The sequence below is a fragment of the Bufo gargarizans genome, chromosome 5 (assembly GCF_014858855.1).
Source record: "Bufo gargarizans isolate SCDJY-AF-19 chromosome 5, ASM1485885v1, whole genome shotgun sequence".
In the NCBI taxonomy this organism is placed as follows: domain Eukaryota; kingdom Metazoa; phylum Chordata; class Amphibia; order Anura; family Bufonidae; genus Bufo; species Bufo gargarizans.
In genome coordinates, this window is record NC_058084.1 from 7,765,892 (window position 1) to 7,783,590 (window position 17,699).

Consider the following 17,699-nt stretch of genomic DNA (forward strand, 5'->3'; position numbering starts at 1 on the left):
CAATGATTTGAGGTAATCTAGTTTGTCAGTCCAGGTGTCGTGATTATTTGTATGTGCTTGCTGTACTCAAGAATAAGGCCTTTTTCAGACGGGCGTGCCAGATTTGCTCCGGGTGTATTGCGGGACACCCGGGCGAGTGCGCACACAATTTTGAGTCCGTTTTGACTGCGTTGCGTTGTTCAGTTTATATCGCGCGGGTGCAATGTGGTATCCAAACCCGAACCCGGACTTCTTCGCTGAAGTTCAGGTTTGGGTTTGGTGTTCTATTCACTGTATTATTTTCCATTATAACATGGTTATAAGGGAAAATAATAGCATTCTGACTACAGAATGCTTAGTAAAATGTCGATTGAGGGGGTTAAAAAATAAAATAAATTAACTCGCCTCATCCACCTGATCGCGCAGCCGACATCGTCTTCTTTCTTCTTCTTTCAGGACCTTCACTCAGCAGGACCTGCGCTGACGTCACCACGTGGTGAGCGCGATTACGTCCTCAAAGGTTCTTTTGCAGGTCTTGAAAGAAGACAATGCCGGCTGTGCGATCAAGTGGATGAGGGGAGTTAATTTTTTTTTATTTTTTAACCCCTCAAATCGACATTTTACTAAGCATTCTGTAATAACCATGTTATAAGGGAAAATAATACAGTGAATAGACTTTAATGAGGTCCGGGGTTGCTCATCCCAATCGTCTACTAGCAACCATGCGTGAAAATCGCACCGCATCCGCACTTGCTTGCGATTTTCACGCAGCCCCATTCATTTCTATGGGGCCTGCGTTGCGTGAAATACGCAGAATATAGAACATGCTGCAATTTTCTCGCAACGCACAAGTGATGCGTGAAAATCACCGGCCATCTGCACAGCCCAATTTAAATGAATGGGTCCGGATTCAGTGCGGGTGCAAAGCGTTCACCTCACGCATTGCACCCGCACGGAAAACTCGCCCGTGTGAAAGGGGCCTTAAGTATCTTCAGAGCTTTTAAGAGCGGTGCTAGTTTTTACTTTGTGGATTGCACAAGGTCGGTAATCTACAACCGCACACGTCTGGTAGAGAGAAGGTACAGGTGAGCTGGAGATTACTTTTGCATATGTACCCTACGATGTCCGATTCTCATTTTTTATATTAATCATGAGATAACACCTTTAAAAATCTCCTACAGTTGTTTGTATACGGCGCTTATGTGTTACAGGTTTGCCCTCCTCCTGGTTCTTGTTATAGCGATTCTCCAGGGTCCCCCTTACGAAGGCTCACATAATTAAGATATATATATAGGGCATTTACTTAAAGAGTAACTAAACATTTTTTATTTTTTTTTATAATTTTACTAATATACTTTATTAATTGATTTTGACTTCTTACTAAGGATATCTCCACCTAAAGCCCTGATTTCAAAACGCGCTATAAATTCATTATTCTGCCACATCGCTGACTTGTCAAGAGGTGCACGGAGTACGGACTTTTATTGTATCAATGGGGCAGCAGAGAACGGAGTACGGGCAGCAGCACACATTGCTGCTCCTGCCTGTGCCCCCTGAGGTTGGCTAAATGCTGGCATAGCACATGCCAGGATTAGCTGAGCGGAGCGGGCTCCTGCCTGTGCCTGCTTTGCTAAGCTGAATGCTTACATGCAGGACTCATCGGCGTGGATCTGACACCCGGCACCCTCATCGACCAGCTGTCCTGCAGTAGCTAGAAACTACACCGCTCTGTCCATCCATCCCATTCGATGGGAGCAGCACTAGGATAGGCCATCAATATAAAAGGACTGGAATACCCCTTTAACCTTCTCCTGAACACTGCAGGGACAGTTGTGTCCAGTGCACTCAGATTAGCGGGTCAGGGTTATTCACGCTGCAGGTTGTAGATCCCTGAGACTTCTAAGAGTCATATTCTCACATAAGTCATCAAGTCGGTATGTGTGAGAGAAAGCGGACACAGGCTGGGGGCATAAAGCAAATGGAGGGTAAAAGAGGAAATACCTAGACAGGGAACACCCACTGAGCTCTGAACCTGCAGCTCCACAAGCAGAAATATCAGCAAATGCAAGTTCTGAAGACGAACAAAGCTAGACGGGAATAAGGACATGATCACATCTGCGTTGGAAGCTCCATTTGCTGCTCTGTGGAGGTGAAGCGGTGCATTTACAAGCATCAATCACCTCCACAGTTTCAGGACGAGCGATCGCCATTGTGATCGCTCGTCCTCGTCCACCTGCATCGTTTCTGGGCAGCAGATCGCTGTTTAGACCCCAGGATCTGCTGCCCAGAAATGACAATTTAGGTGCCTGCAGAAACAACAGAATCGCCCCATGAACGGGCCTTTCGTTGGTTTGTCGGGTCATCAGCGGCACCTTTAGACAGGCAGTGTCAGGAGCATTAGTTCCCAATAATCTGCACGATTATTGCCCCGTCTAAATCCGCCTTGAGGCCTTAGTCGCATTTCTGTGTGTGTTTGCCGTTCGGGAAAAACAATCAGTCCGTGTTTCATCGGTGAAGGATGCGCGTTTGTTTTGTGGGACCGTTTTTAACACTGCTCAGCTGAAAAGTTCCAAAAGCAACTCCGACCAGTGGTGGGACCAATCACAGGTGCCCTCAGGGTTGTGTCAGTGATTTTTTTTTACATACCCATAGACTTTAATGGACACGTTTGGTCCGCGGACCATCACGGACCAAAGTAGTGCAAGTCTCAGTGATTTTTTTTTCACTGACCCACAAATTATGTGTGAAGAAACATTATTAAAATCAATAAGTATCTGCGCTGTGACGTCAGTGAAAAACTGAAAAGTTAACGAGGCCTGAAATCCCTTTACAGATTTATTGGTGCCAATTGTGTCAGTTATGGGATGAATCCACCCGTAACGAACGTTACTTTTGTTGTTCTGCTCCAGTATAGCAGCAGAACAACGGAAATCAATAACGCAGGTGGCCTACACCCACTGCATAGAGTAAGGTCTCTCACCTCTGCAGATACAGATCTGAAGGTTCTCACGTCACTTTCTAGTCTAAACTCCATTGATCAAAACAAAGCAAAAAAAATAAACCATCTGCATAAACATAATAACACATTTGACAAAAAATAAAATGGAAAAAACACTGGCCATTGATTTTGCCTGTGGATGGCTGCAGCAACGTAGAAAATTAATTAAAGCTTCCACTTTGGCCAAGAAAGCTTTAATTACGGAAATTAAGGAACAACAAACAAGACTAGACAGTCATGCAAGGAATGCGCAACCGTCCGCCGACATGAAGACTGGAGAAAATTAATTCCCAGACAACTCATTTATTACTTGGGTAACAAAGGGGAAAGGACAGGTTATTAAAAAGTTGTTCTCCTCTAGCAACGACACGGAGGTTGGCAACCACAGTGACGCGGCACGTACGGCTAAATTCCCAGGATGAAAGGAGGGATCGCATCAAGCAACACAAAGAGCTGCAAGTCGTTTAAGAGCCTCGGACGCGGGGCCAATTACAGTCAAGTCAACATCTCGGTCACTGGTGTCAAGAGGAGCCACCGAGACTCTGCTCAGCCACAATCTGTTTAGGTCAATCTCGGCTGAACAGAAGACAATGCAAACAATGGCTTCGGTCTGACCAGGCGCTGTAAGTGTGCAGCGATCCTGACTGGGCGAAAAACTCTACGCAAATTTGTTGCATTCAACATTTTGAGGTCCAAATAAGTGTCCTTCAGGATGGTCTGACCTTCATTTTCACACATTTCATAACTTGTTTTCTATTTTATTTTGTGACAATATGTCTATTTGTACCATTTCGTGGTCCACATTAGTAGATCAGCTCACCTCGGTGCGTGCATGGACTTCCCAGTCTCCTGTGTTGAAAGCCACATCCATAAAAACGCTGATATGAAAATACAACCATCAATTCCTGTCACAATGGAGAAATCGGCCGCGCGTTTCAGACCTACGTAGTCCTCGTCTTAGCCAAGGAAATGACCGTTGATCGTTGCCACAAGGGCGGTGATCTAAATGAGCCAAACACTGGCCGACTGGTGGGGGTGCCAGAGGATGGATAGATGACAAGCGGCTACGGTGGGGCAACATCAAGTGTATAGGAACGAGCCGTTCCACTGAAATGAATAGGACGGCTTAGGTGTAATTACACCGGCTCACCTCTGCTGTCGCGACGGCGAGCAGGTAAAGCTACTTTCACACTTGCGGCAGAGGAATCCGGATCTGGCAAAACGCATGCAAACTGATTGCATTTTAAGATTGATCAGGATACTGATCAGTCTTAAAAATGTATTGCAGGAACGGATCAGTCTGTCCGTTTGTCATACGGACAAACTGATCAGTTGCGATTTTTTTTTCAACATTTTTACTGGTCTGCGCATGCGCTGACCGGAAGGGCGGATCCGGCATTCCAGTATTTTGAATGCCGGATATGGCATTCAGTCAAGTCTTCAGGTTTTTTGGCCGGAGATAAAACCGTAGCGTGCTGCGGTTTTATCTTTTGCCTGATCAGTCAAAAAGACTGAACTGATGCATCCTGAACGCATTGCTCTTCATTCAGAATGCATTAGGGTAAAACTGATCAGTTCTTTTCTGGTATTGAGCCCTTTTGACGTAACTCTATGCCGGAAAAGTAAAACTCTAGTGTGAGTACCCTAACAATGAAGGGAAGGCTGCTCTGGCACGGCGCGCACCTTCTCCTCAACCAGCCGATCTAAGATTGATGACTTATCCTGAGGATTGGTCATCAACAAAAACAACATGGACAATCCCTTTAAAACCGTTATTTACCGTATCTGCAGTTTTCAGGCTACTGTGCTCCAGTAGTGAGGCACAGAAGACACAAATGCTCTTTGAAGTGATAAAGAGAACCTATCAATATGTGCGCGCCGTAGCACATGTATTGGAGCGCTCTGACTTCATATACTGTTGTACACACGTCTCTTATCATATGTGGTCGAATGTATTGACCTTTGTAATAGGTGAATCATATGGTAACTAGCACATAGCGTTATCTTGCTTTTTATATACACAATTTCGGTACCCATATATCATTCATCCCCTGATAAACCTAAAAAAAAGAGGGGAAACGCGTTGAGATGCTAATAGGGCATAGTAGGGGTAGGCACGGGGACAGAGTGTACCTACCCATCTGGGTGCCTCTCTGGGCTGGGACTTAGTCAGGGATGACACAGGGTCAGAATTTCGACTGTGTTCTCCCCCGGTACCCCTTGGCCCTGGAGTTTTTTGTTTGTTAGTTCATTTAATTTCTTTTTGTTGTTTTGTATTCACTAACACTTGGGTTGAAGAGTCTGACTCCTGCAGGCGAGCCGTCTGTTATCAAGGATAATAAAGGATATGCTTTAATAGTGCATGACCCACGTTTACTGATTACTCCTGTTTCTATAAGCGATAAAGGGAACCCAACAGCAGGTCCACCAAACCTTACAGCGTGTGCAAATAACTGGACGCCCCTGGTGCAGGGATAAGGCCGTGTTCACATCTGCGTTTGCGATTCTTCTAGGGGCCTGGATCACAGATGATGTAAAAAAAAAAAAAAAAAAAAAAAACAGAATACAATGTCAGAAACGGCCCCCATCATAGATCCTGCAGTTCCGTCACTTTCGTTGCTCTGCTCCTATAATGGAGCAGAACAAGAAAAAAAGTTAACGCAGCGCAGATGTGAACGAACCGCTAGTCATTTCAAGCACGTCTTCTTGTTTCAGCGCATGCACAGAGAAATCTTTTATGGTCTCATGGGGGGGGGGCATATCATGCTAACAAAATTACACCCAAGTTAAAAAAATTAAAATTAAATTAAAATAAAATGCAAATAAAAAACACAAACACTTTCTTCCCCTTCTGTGGGAGGGTAGCAGCTCATCAAGCGCCTGCGCCTCCCTCAATGCTTTGCAATTGGCTCTGTGATCACACCTTTTCGATCCTGTAGAGAAAACAGTCCAGAGAGATACATATAGTACATAATGCCCCCACAATTCCCTTCTCCTCTGTATAGAGAGAGAGATATTTCTATGAATTTAGAAGTAGGGATGAATGAACGAAAGGTATGTGGCTGCCTTATCTACTTCTCTATGAAATCACTACGACTGGAAGGGGAGCAGGGAAGCTACTGAGCATGTGCGTCCACCGCTGAATGCAGGAGAAGGTGGACCAGCAGGATAAACAGCAGGGGGCGCTACCAGAGAGGAATATATCATGTGCATAAAATAGTATATTGTAATACAAAGTACGGTATAGTCCATTTAACTTCTTGTACATATTACCAATAAAAATAAAAAAAAGAATAAATAAAAATAAATCTATAAAGAAAAAGTATTAAACTAAGGGTTAGTTTAATACTTTTCTTTATAGATTTATTTTTATTAATAATTTTTTTATTTTTTTTATTGGTAATATGTACAAGAAGTTAAATGGACTATACCGTACAGGGCGTGTGATACACCAAAAAATGTTGCAAGAGATATTCTGCTCACCAAAGAAACAAAAAAGTTTGCCAGTAAAATCACTAAAAAGTATCTGGTCATCTAGGACCGAAACATTCGACAAGGGGTTAAAATATCTAAATTAAAGATCAAAAGGGAAAAAAATAAAAATCAGTAGGAATTAGAAATCATTTCCTATCCGTCTCGAACCGTACGGCTCATACATATGGAAAAGTAAAACCTCTCTCCAGAGGGCAGCGCCGACCCTCGTCTATGTATTAGGAATGAGAGCCTTAAAATAGTAATGGCCGCCTGGTAGCCACATGAATGTGTAATCGGCGCCTCGCGAAGGATTGATGTTTTATTAATCTGCATCAGGACGGACACTTTCATCTTTAATAGTCCCTTATCACGAGCTGCAGGCTTAAGCATGAGGAGATACAATCAGCTGGCGTTCCACCGGCCGTCCGCGGACACGTGGTCACCCTCAGCCCCGCTTCGTTCTGGATTATATATGAAGCCTCAGTAACACGGTGGTGAAGAAGAAACCGGAAAAAACTTTCCTCTCTTATCTGCGATTGGCTTCCCTCGGAGTCAAATCAGCTCTTGTACTCTAGTCACAGCCAGAGCTGTCATTCAAAATTCTGCTGGTCTCAGGCTACCAGACTGCACTGCATTGTGGGAGGTCACATGGCCAGGTCAAATTTAGAAACAAGCTGTTGGGTCACACAACCGTCTACAGGATACAGGGATACCTAACTGATTGCTGGGGGTCCGACTGTTGGGACCCTCCCACCGATGCCAAGAATGGGGTCCCATGTCTCCGTCCTGATGGAGTGGCGTTCCAGTCATCCGGGACTGCTGGAAGTAGCTAAGCGCTGTACTCGGCTTCCTCGAGCAGTCCCATAGAGAATGAATGGAGCTCAGCCTGCCGATCCATCAGGACAGGTACATGGGACCGCCATTCTCAGAATCGGTCGGGGGTCCCAGTGATCAGACCCCCACTGATCAGTTAGCTAGCCTTATCCTGTGGAAGGGGAATAACTCTAAAGGGGTGTTATGGTATTATCATATTGTTGACATATGCCCAGGAGATCATTGGTGGTCCGACTCCCGGGACCCCCGCCGATCAGCTGTATGAAGAGGCTACTGTACTCTGTGAGCGCTTAGGCCTGTGACGTCACGTTCATCAGTCACATGGTCTAGGAGCTCAGTCCCATTCAAGTGAACGGGGTGCGCTGCAATACCAAGAACAGCCACTATCAAATGAACGGCGCTGTGCTTGATAAGCAGCGGAGCTGTGGTCTCCTCAAACAGCTGATAGGAGGGCGTCCCAGAAGTCAGACACCTGCTGATCTCATATTGATGACCTAGCCTGAGGAAAGGTTAGCAATATGGTCCCAAAAACACTTTTAAATCTTGGCCCAAGCCTTTTAAAGGGAATTTTTAAAGAGTTAAATATTGATGACCTATCCTCAGGATCAGTGAGGGTCAAACTCCCAGAGTCTGTAGTGCCACCTATAGGTAGATACAGTATATGAGGCACAGGGTAGCTACCTCTAGGTGGCACTAGAGAGACAGTTTTCTTCCTTCTGGAGGAGAGCTAATTTGCACCCGAGGAGGCACTGCCTGTAAGACTCTACACCAGCCGGACCTCTGCCCGGAGGACAGCAGCTTCCAACAGGTACATTCACATGGGGCAGATTAGTAGCAGAATGTGCAGGATTTCAGCAAACCCCATTCATTTGAGTCCGAACTTACACAACAAATCTGCTGCATGTGAACATACTCTAAGGGTTACACAAAGAATATCTGGCCCTAAAATTAAAAATGATTAATTAAAAAGAAAACAAAATTGAAAAGTTTATCAAAAAGAAACATTGGTTAGAAATTAAAGTCTGCAGTAAATAAAGCTTTCAGGGGTTCTCCGGGAATTAGGAAAATTAAAATACTTCATTACTTTATTAGAAATATATTCCCAAATACCTTTCATTAGTTATAATGGCTCGTTTTGTCCGTGGAACAATCAAGGAAAATAAAATGGCCGCCGTCCTATTCGTGCACACAAAACCTGCCCTAATCACACAGCAGGACAAGTTACTTCACAGCCCTGAGCTAAAGAGCTGCCTCAGTCTCCTCTCTGCTCTACTTGTCAGGGATTATGATACTGAATACAGATAAGATCTTCAGATGAATCTCTGTAGGAATGGAGTTCATGAGGAGACATGAAGTGCAGAGAGGTGGTGGGGATGTGGCTGATGAGCAGCTGCTGTTGTATGCAGTCTCCATTACCACAGTCTGTCCTGTGCGTCCTCTCTGTACTTCATGTCTCCTCATGAACTCCATTCCTACAGAGATTCAGCTGAAGATTTTATCTGTATTCAGGATCATAATCCCTGACATGCAGAGCAGAGAGGAGGATGAGGCAGCTCTTTAGCTCAGATCTCTGAAGTAACTTGTTCTGCTGTGTGATTAGGACAGGTTTTGTGTGTGCGACTAAGACAGCGGCCATTTTATTTCCCCTGATGATTGCTCCCCTGACAAAATGATCCATTATTACTAAAGAAAGGTATTTGGGAATATATTTTGTAATTTAATATATTTAATATAATATATTTTAAAGTAAAATTTAGGCGTTTTCATTTTCCTAATTCCCGGAAAACCCCTTTAAAGATGTATTCCCATGGTATTATGCTGGGATGTCCTGAGATCTGCTTGCTGTCACAGACCGGGAGCATTTCTGAGGACATCCTGTTCACACAGCTGCATTCTGTTACAATGTATCAGCCTGGAGTCCAGGACAAGGGAGACATCTGTTCTGTGGCCTAGACTGATCGCAGCTCTCCTCCACGGTGTGAAGTGTCAGCTCTGTACGGGTTTTTCAGCCTCTGAACGTTTCAGTTTAGTGACAGCAAGCAGAGGTCTTGAAATGAAATGCAAAGCTTTGCTTACAACATATACAGGGATTAATGGGTAATTTCCATCAGTTTGATAGGATAAGCAATCGCTTTATGATCTGTGTGCGGCCGATTTCATGGACCCCCACTGATCCTGAGAATGAAGGGGCCACAGAACAGCGTCCGCTGTGCCTTTTTCCTGCACCGCGGCGCTCCTGGCCATGCGGAGAGCTCTAGCCGGCTCCATTCACTTGAATTAGACAGACCGCAGTTCCCCTGCCCTGTAGCCCCTTTCGTAGGATCAGAGGGGGTCCCAGGGGTCAGATTCTTTTCCAGGCATGTCCTAATACATCATTACTTCACATGCTTTGAATATACTTTTAGTCAACGTGTATGTAAAGAAAAAAGAATGAGAAAAAAGGGCTCAGCTTGCTGTCAGTGAATTGAATAAGTCTGGAGACCCCTGCAGACGTAAATTGCTGAGCTGCGTAACAGTCTAGGCAATGGAAACAGTCACAGAAGAAATCTCCTTCTTGTTCTGGATGTTGCCACAGACTGCAGCTGTGTGAACAGGATGTGGCGAGTTCCCATTCCCTGACAGCAAGCAGAGATCCTGAGAATTTAAGACACATAGTAGGCAGTGAAAGGTTATACGACTCTGATTTATGGGCAGGACAGGGCTGCTCCTGGAACATGAAGACTGCGTGGTCCTTACCTTGGAGGACGAGGGCTTCGGAGGAGACTTCTCCCGCTCCGGAGTTGACACACTCTTCATTCGGGTGTTTCTTGTTGTAGTGTCTTTTCAGTGAGCCGGGAATATTACAGGAATAATGGCATAAGGCACAACCGAACGGCTGCAGGGAAAAGAAGAGACGCTGAGACTAGGAACGCAGGCACCGTGGCAAGAAAGAATTTTTTTATGATTACATTTTATTCATTTTGGGTTAGAAAACATTTTTAAAAAATTGTTCTTCATTAAAAATGTTCAGCCATTTCTGAGATACAGGGGTTAAATGGCATCTGTCAGCAGTTTTGTACCTATGACACTGGCTGACCTGTTACATGTGCACCTGGCAGCCGAAGACATCTGTGTTGGTCCCATGTTTATATGTGCCCGCATTGCTGAGAAAAATTGGGTTTTAATATATGCAAAAGAGGCTCTAGGAGCAACGGGGGCGTTACCATTACACCTAGAGGCTGCGCTGTCTCTAACTGCTGTGACCTCTGCACTTTGATTGACTTTAGGAGAAGTCAAGGCCAGGCATGATGATGTTTTCACTGCCTGCTCCAGTCAATCAAAGTGCAGGGGACGTAGCAGCTGCAGAGACAGCTAAGCCTTTAAGTGTAATGGCAACGCCCCCGTTGCTCCTAGAGGCTCATTTGCATATATTAAAGCATACATCATTTTCTCTCACAGCAATGCGGGCACATATGAACATGGGACCAACACAAATGCCTTCAGCTGCCAAGCGCACAATGGAACAGGTCAGCCAGTGTCATAGGGACAAATCTGCTGACAGATGTTCTATAAAAGGGGTTCCCCAGGAATTAAGAAAATAAAATTACTGAAAATACTAAAATATTACTTTATTTTAAACATATTCCCAAATGTCTTTCATTGGTTATAATGGCTGGTTTTCTCTAGGAAGCAATCATTAGGAGAAATAAAATGTCCGCCGTCCTATTAGTACACACAAAACCTGTCCTAATCACACAGCAGAACGGATTACTTCAGAACACTGAGCTAAAGAGCTGCCTCATCCTCCTCTCCTACTTGTCATGGATTATGCCCTGAATACAGTTTAATATGATCTTCAGCAGAATCTCGGTAGGAATAGAAGTTATGAGGAGACATGAAGTACAGAGAGGAGGGTGGGAGTAATGAGCAGTAGCTCTTGTATGCAGTCTCCATTACCACAGTCTGTCCTGTGCGTCCTCTCTGTACTTCATGTCTCCTCATGAACTCTATTCCTACAGAGATTCAGCTGAAGATCTTATCTGTATTGAGCACCATAACCCCTGACATGCAGAGCAGAGAGGAGGATGAGGCAGCTCTTTAGCTCAGGGCTGTGAGGTAACTTGTCCTGCTGTGTGATTAGGACAGGTTTTGTGTGCACTAATAGGACAGCGGCCATTTTATTTCCCCTGATGATTGCTCCCCAGACAAAACGAGCCATTATAAATAATGAAAGGTATTTGAGAATATATTTATAATAAAGTAATATTTAAGTATTTTAATTTTCTTAATTCCCGGAAAACCCCTTTAAGGAAACTGTTGCGCTTGCTGTGCCAACGAGTTGCCATAACTCTGATTCAAGTTTATGGGTGCTACAGAAATCGCTTAGAACAGCGAGGTACACAGTCTCTGCACCTCATAGGCTACAAAAACGGCACAGCTCATTCCACTGAGCCGTTTCTACAGCCCCGACCACCTGTGGTCACCGCATCAAGATCGCACAGGGACAGGAAAAGCCCCATTCTGGAGATAAGAGCGAGTCCCAGAGGTAGAACCCGTATCCATCTATCCACAGGAGAGGCCACAAATGTCCGAGATGTAAATACCCCTGACGTGGTAACGGCTAAGACCGTCCTTGTGATGAACGCAAATTGTAAGATGACCGGCCGCTCGCAACAGACAATCTGCGAACCTGTGCTACTGTCCAGCGAATCTACAACATCTGATACCCCCTCCGCTCTATAGCTGGTAATTTAGCTGCACAGGTGGGCCCTTGAGAGGTAACTCGTTCAGTGCCCCCAATCCCAAGCATCTGCCTGGCAACTATGATTTACGGATTATATAAAGCGTCGCCATTAGTCGTCTCTCTTTTTTTCCCTGACGTGAGGCTGACAGGTATTCACTTCGCAGGTGCGTTCTCTATGTGCTGCTTGGAAGCCATTCAACAGCTTCTTGGCTCCACGTACGGATGTTTCTATAGAGACTTTGTAAGCGCGAACATTTGGAACGCTTATTTGGCACTTTTCCTTTTTTTTAACCCTTGGAGCACTGGCCTATTTTAAACCTTCAGGGCCGAGAGTTTTTTTTTTTTTTCTGCTTTAACTCTGTATACAAAGCTGCACGATGACTTGGGGTAGTAGTTTTAATTGGCACCATTTTGTAGTATATATAATATATAGTTTTTTGTGCGGTGAACATCACTGTGTTTCTGATTTTTTCAGTTTTTATGCCGTAAACGGTGCAGTATAAATAATACACTGTGGGCTGGTGTGGCCCAGTGCCCAGGGGGCATGGCCTAAAAGCAGGGTGATGTTGGGTTGATGGGTCTTGCCACCTGCAGGTGCTGTGGTCACCATGTGGTGTTGCGCCAGACTGGTGTAGGGACCCATTTGAAGGGGACCACCTTGACGCAGAAAGCCTATGCATTTTGATCCAAACATACACAAAGAACCTCATGTTCAGGTTGATAATTGATGCTTAAGATCACCGCATGGAATGTAGGTGTCCGTCCAGGTCGTCTTCTCTACAGTTTGGCGGTATAACTATCCTTCTACCTTTACTCCATGGGTCGGTGCGATAACAGTGATACCAGATTTACACAGTTCATGTTTAAGTATTTTTGCTGAATTCATATATTTGCTTATTGAAAAATTAAGTGGCGGCTTTCCAAGACCCAAAACATTTATATCTTTTAGAAAACCTAGCCGTATTAATTATAAAATGTTAATTTAAAACTTTTTTTATTAAATGTTATTGATCTTCATTTCACCTTTTCCATCCCACTAGGGCACGAGAAGCTGTGAACGTTGCTATAAGGCCTGGGAATACTTAGTATTCCAAAGCACTATTGCCGGTCAGTGTCAAACCACCAGACAGTGGTGAGGAGCGTCTCAGTGCTGGTAAAGTGCGGGTACCTGGCAGTGTGAGCATTGGCACAAAGCCAGTGGGGGTAGGGAGGGAAGTAAGACAATGCTGCTGCCAGTGGGAGAGGAGTGGGAAGAGACAATGCTGCTGCCAGTCGGTGAGGGGAGGCAATCAAAGAGAATGCTGCTGCCTGTGGAGAAGTGAGAAACGTGACACTGGTGTTACCTGTGGGGAAGGGGTGGGAAATGGGGAAGAACAGTGCTGCCAGTGGGAGCAGGGTGTTAAGGGGGACAATGGCGTTGCCGGGGAAAGGCGGGGGGGGGGGGCTTAGGGAGGAGGAAGACCATGTTGATGCCATTAGAGAAAGAGTACGAACAGGGGACAATGCTGCTGCCAATGATGAAGGGGTGGGAAGAAGGACAAAGACGCTGTCAGTTGAGAGACGGTGGGAAGGGGAACAATGCTGCCAGAAATGGAGGAGGAGTGGGAAAGGGGAATGCTTCTGTCAGTGGGGGGAGGAAAGGCAAGGGAGGACAAAATGCTGCTGCCAGTTAAGGAGAGACGAGGAGGACAATGCTGCTGCCTGTGGTGGAGGGCTGGAAAGGAGGACAATGCTGCTGCCTGTGGTGGAGGGCTGGAAAGGAGGACAATGCTGCTGCCTGTGGTGCTGAACTGTGGTATTTGTCTGGAACTTCTTTGAGCTGCACTGAGCTTCGTGGTGCTTTAGGGACGGGTAGCATCACATACAAATATTTAGTGTTACACTGTAGTGCTTGGTGCTGCTAAGTTGAGGAAGGACGATGCTAGGGGGCATTATTTCTGCTGAATTGTGGTTTTGAGTTGGAGTTGGCACTGCTGGGCTAATACGGGCGCCAAATGGTAGTATTTAATCATGGACTGGCTGGCGAGGATAGAGCAGAAATTGAAGCGTGACAAGCTCTGATATATTAGGCCATTCTTCTGGCAGGGCCTAAGAAGATCTGGAGGACTTCTGATAGCTCATAGTTTTTAGTTGTTGTGTATAGGTCAAGGTACATATACTGCACATGTCCAATACAAGAGAAAGGTAACAAACGTGAGCTATGACGGAAGAATTACTAACTTAGTAAAAATTGGGCCAAATTTACCATAAAAATATTTCATAATTACTGCAACTTGCTAAACATCGAGCTGCTTCTTCAACACATGGCATCACATGGACGTTGATATTTCCAACAAAAACATCAGAAATGTTCAATGCTGACCATCACACAGCAATGTTCTGCTCAGGAGAACCTACCTGGACACCATAAAGCCAACACGTTTCAGTCCCTGCCCTAACCCCCCTTGGTACTACTCAGAGGTTTAGATATCTGTTAATCTGAAACAACAAATAAAGTACAACCAAGTCAATGGAGGGGTGTGCAGAGCAGTGGTCTCCAACCTGCGGCTCTCCGGCCGTTATGTCCAGGCCAGCAGGTAGAACCATAAGTTGGTGACCACCGGCTTAGAACATGATTGCAGATTTCCAGGGACAAAGGTCTGAGCAGTGCTTAGGGGTCTGAACCCTCCAGTAAGTGAAAGCTCCATCAGGTGGCCAAAACAGTACATATATCTATGTTTCTGCAGGAGATTTGGAACTTTGTATCAGAAAAACGGAATTCCATCTGCAACTGCGTTAAGATTAAAATGTATCATTTGGCAACAGGAATGGAACTTTTACCTTTATGATCAACCCTATAAAATAAAGGACATAAAAAAATAACCCTCCACTCAAGTAAACAGGCGCGGAGATCAGCAAGGGTTGGAATAAAGATGGAAGGGATGATCTGGGGACGCAGGGTTGGATCACTTCTGGGGACTTGTCCCTGCCGCAGCGGTTTATACACATAATACTAGAATACATAAGAACGAGTCACTAGATGCTGAAGCGAATTAAGGGTCCATTCACACGTCTGTATGAGTTTTGCAGGTCCGCAAAATACGGACACTGGCAATGTGCGTCCCGCATTTTTGCAGACCGCACATCGCCGGCAACTCTCATAGAAATTGCAGACAAGAATAGGACATGTTCTATTTTTTTGCTGAACGGAAGTGCGGATCCGCAAATGCGGATTCGGACAGCACATTCCGGCCCTACTGAAAATGAATGGGTCCGTACCTGTTCCGCAAAATTGCGGAACAGATGTGGACCCATTTTGCGGACGTGTGAATGGAATCTAACGCTGAGCCGCACAAGCTCACTGTCCTCAGCATGCGGAGTGTAAATGTAAGAAAACAATGCAAGTTGCGTGCCGTCATCTGTGTGCTCTGCCTCAAGGTCACCCGCAACCCCAAGTGACATCTTCCAAGAAGAGAAGAACAATTGCAAATATAATTACTATGAATCAGAATTTTGCTTTTACAAGTCAATATACCCGAATATCTAGAAAGGAGAAAACTAGTAACAGAGGACAAACTTAGAGCAGTTTGGGACTTTATCACATGCAGCAGTATTATAGTAGTTATATTCTTGTACATAGGAGCAGTATTATAGTAGTTACATTCTTGTACATAGGAGCAGTATTATAGTAGTTATATTCTTGTACATAGGAGCATTATTATAGTAGTTATATTCTTGTACATAGGAGCAGTATTATAGTAGTTATATTCTTGTACATAGGAGGCAGTATTATAGTAGTTACATTCTTGTACATAGGAGCAGTATTATAGTAGTTACTTTCTCGTACATAGGAGGCAGTATTATAGTAGTTATATTCTTGTACATAGGAGGCAGTATTATAGTAGTTATATTCTTGTACATAGGAGGCAGTATTATAGTAGTTATATTCTTGTACATAGGGGGCAGTATTATAGTAGTTATATTCTTGTACATAGGAGCAGTATTATAGTAGTTATATTCTTGTACATAGGAGACAGTATTATAGTAGTTATATTCTTGTACATAGGAGCAATATTATAGTAGTTATATTCTTGTATATAGGAGGCAGTATTATAGTAGTTATATTCTTGTATATAGGAGGCAGTATTATAGTACTTATATTCTTGTATATAGGAGCAGTATTATAGTACTTATATTCTTGTACATAGGAGCAGTATTATAGTAGTTACTTTCTTGTACATAGGAGGCAGTATTATAGTAGTTATATTCTTGTACATAGGAGGCAGTATTATAGCAGTTATATTCTTGTATATAGGAGGCAGTATTATAGTAGTTATATTCTTGTACATAGGAGGCAGTATTATAGTAGTTATATTCTTGTACATAGGAGGCAGTATTATATTAATTATATTCTTGTACATAGGAGGCAGTATTATAGTAGTTATATTCTTGTACATAGGAGCAGTATTATAGTAGTTATATTCTTGTACATAGGAGGCAGTATTATAGTAGTTATATTCTTGTACATAGGAGCAGTATTATAGTAGTTATATTCCTGTACATAGGAGCAGTATTATAGTAGTTATATTCCTGTACATAGGAGCAGTATTATAGTAGTTATATTCTTGTACCTAGAGAGCAGTATTATAGTAGTTATATTCTTGTACCTAGAGAGCAGTATTATTAGGCTACTTTCACACTTGCGTTCGTCGGTCCGCTCGTGAGCTCCGTTTGAAGGAGCTCACGAGCGGACCCGAACGCCTCCATCCAGCCCTGATGCAGTCTGAATGGAGCGGATCCGCTCAGACTGCATCAGTCTGGCGGCGTTCAGCCTCCGCTCCGCTCGCCTCCGCACGGCCAGGCGGACAGCTGAACGCTGCTTGCAGCGTTCAGCTGTCCGCCTGGCCGTGCGGAGGCGAGCGGATCCGTTCAGACTTACAATGTAAGTCAATGGGAACGGATCCGCTTGAAGATGACACCATATGGCTCAATCTTCAAGCGGATCCGTCCCCCATTGACTTTACATTAAAAGTCTGAACGGATCCGCTCAGGCTACTTTCAGACTTAGAAATTTTTCTAAGTTATTAATGCAGACGGATCCGTACTGAACGGAGCCTCCGTCTGCATTAATATGATCGGATCCGTTCAGAACGGATCCGATCAAGCGCAAGTGTGAAAGTAGCCTTATAGTAGTTATATTCTTGTACATAGGAGCTGTATTATAGTAGTTATATTTTTATACATAGGAGGCAGTATTATAGTAGTTATATTCTTGTACATAGGAGCAGTATTATAGTAGTTATATTCTTGTACATAGGAGCAGTATTATAGTAGTTATATTCTTGTACATAGGAGCAGTATTATAGTAGTTATATTCTTGTACATAGGAGGCAGTATTATAGTAGTTATATTCTTGTACATAGGAGCAGTATTATAGTAGTTATATTCTTGTACATAGGAGGCAGTATTATAGTAGTTATATTCTTGTACATAGGAGCAGTATTATAGTAGTTATATTCTTGTACATAGGAGCAGTATTATAGTAGTTATATTCTTGTACATAGGAGTAGTATTATAGTAGTTATATTCTTGTACATAGGAGCAGTATTATAGTAGTTATATTCTTGTACATAGGAGCAGTATTATAGTAGTTATATTCTTGTACATAGGAGGCAGTATTCTAGTAGTTATATTCTTGTACATAGGAGCAGT

The 17,699-nt window shown here is 43.9% G+C and overlaps 1 protein-coding gene across 2 annotated transcripts in view; it reads right to left on the bottom strand.

Annotated features, from left to right (window-relative positions):
• The window catches only part of ZFAT (zinc finger and AT-hook domain containing), a 162,193-nt gene that overhangs the window by 48,288 nt on the left and 96,206 nt on the right, over positions 1-17,699 (bottom strand). For both annotated transcript variants that reach the window (XM_044293725.1, XM_044293726.1), the window contains one exon: positions 10,022-10,160. In XM_044293725.1, the coding sequence (XP_044149660.1) occupies positions 10,022-10,160 (139 nt within the window). The remainder of the gene's footprint in view (positions 1-10,021; positions 10,161-17,699) is intronic.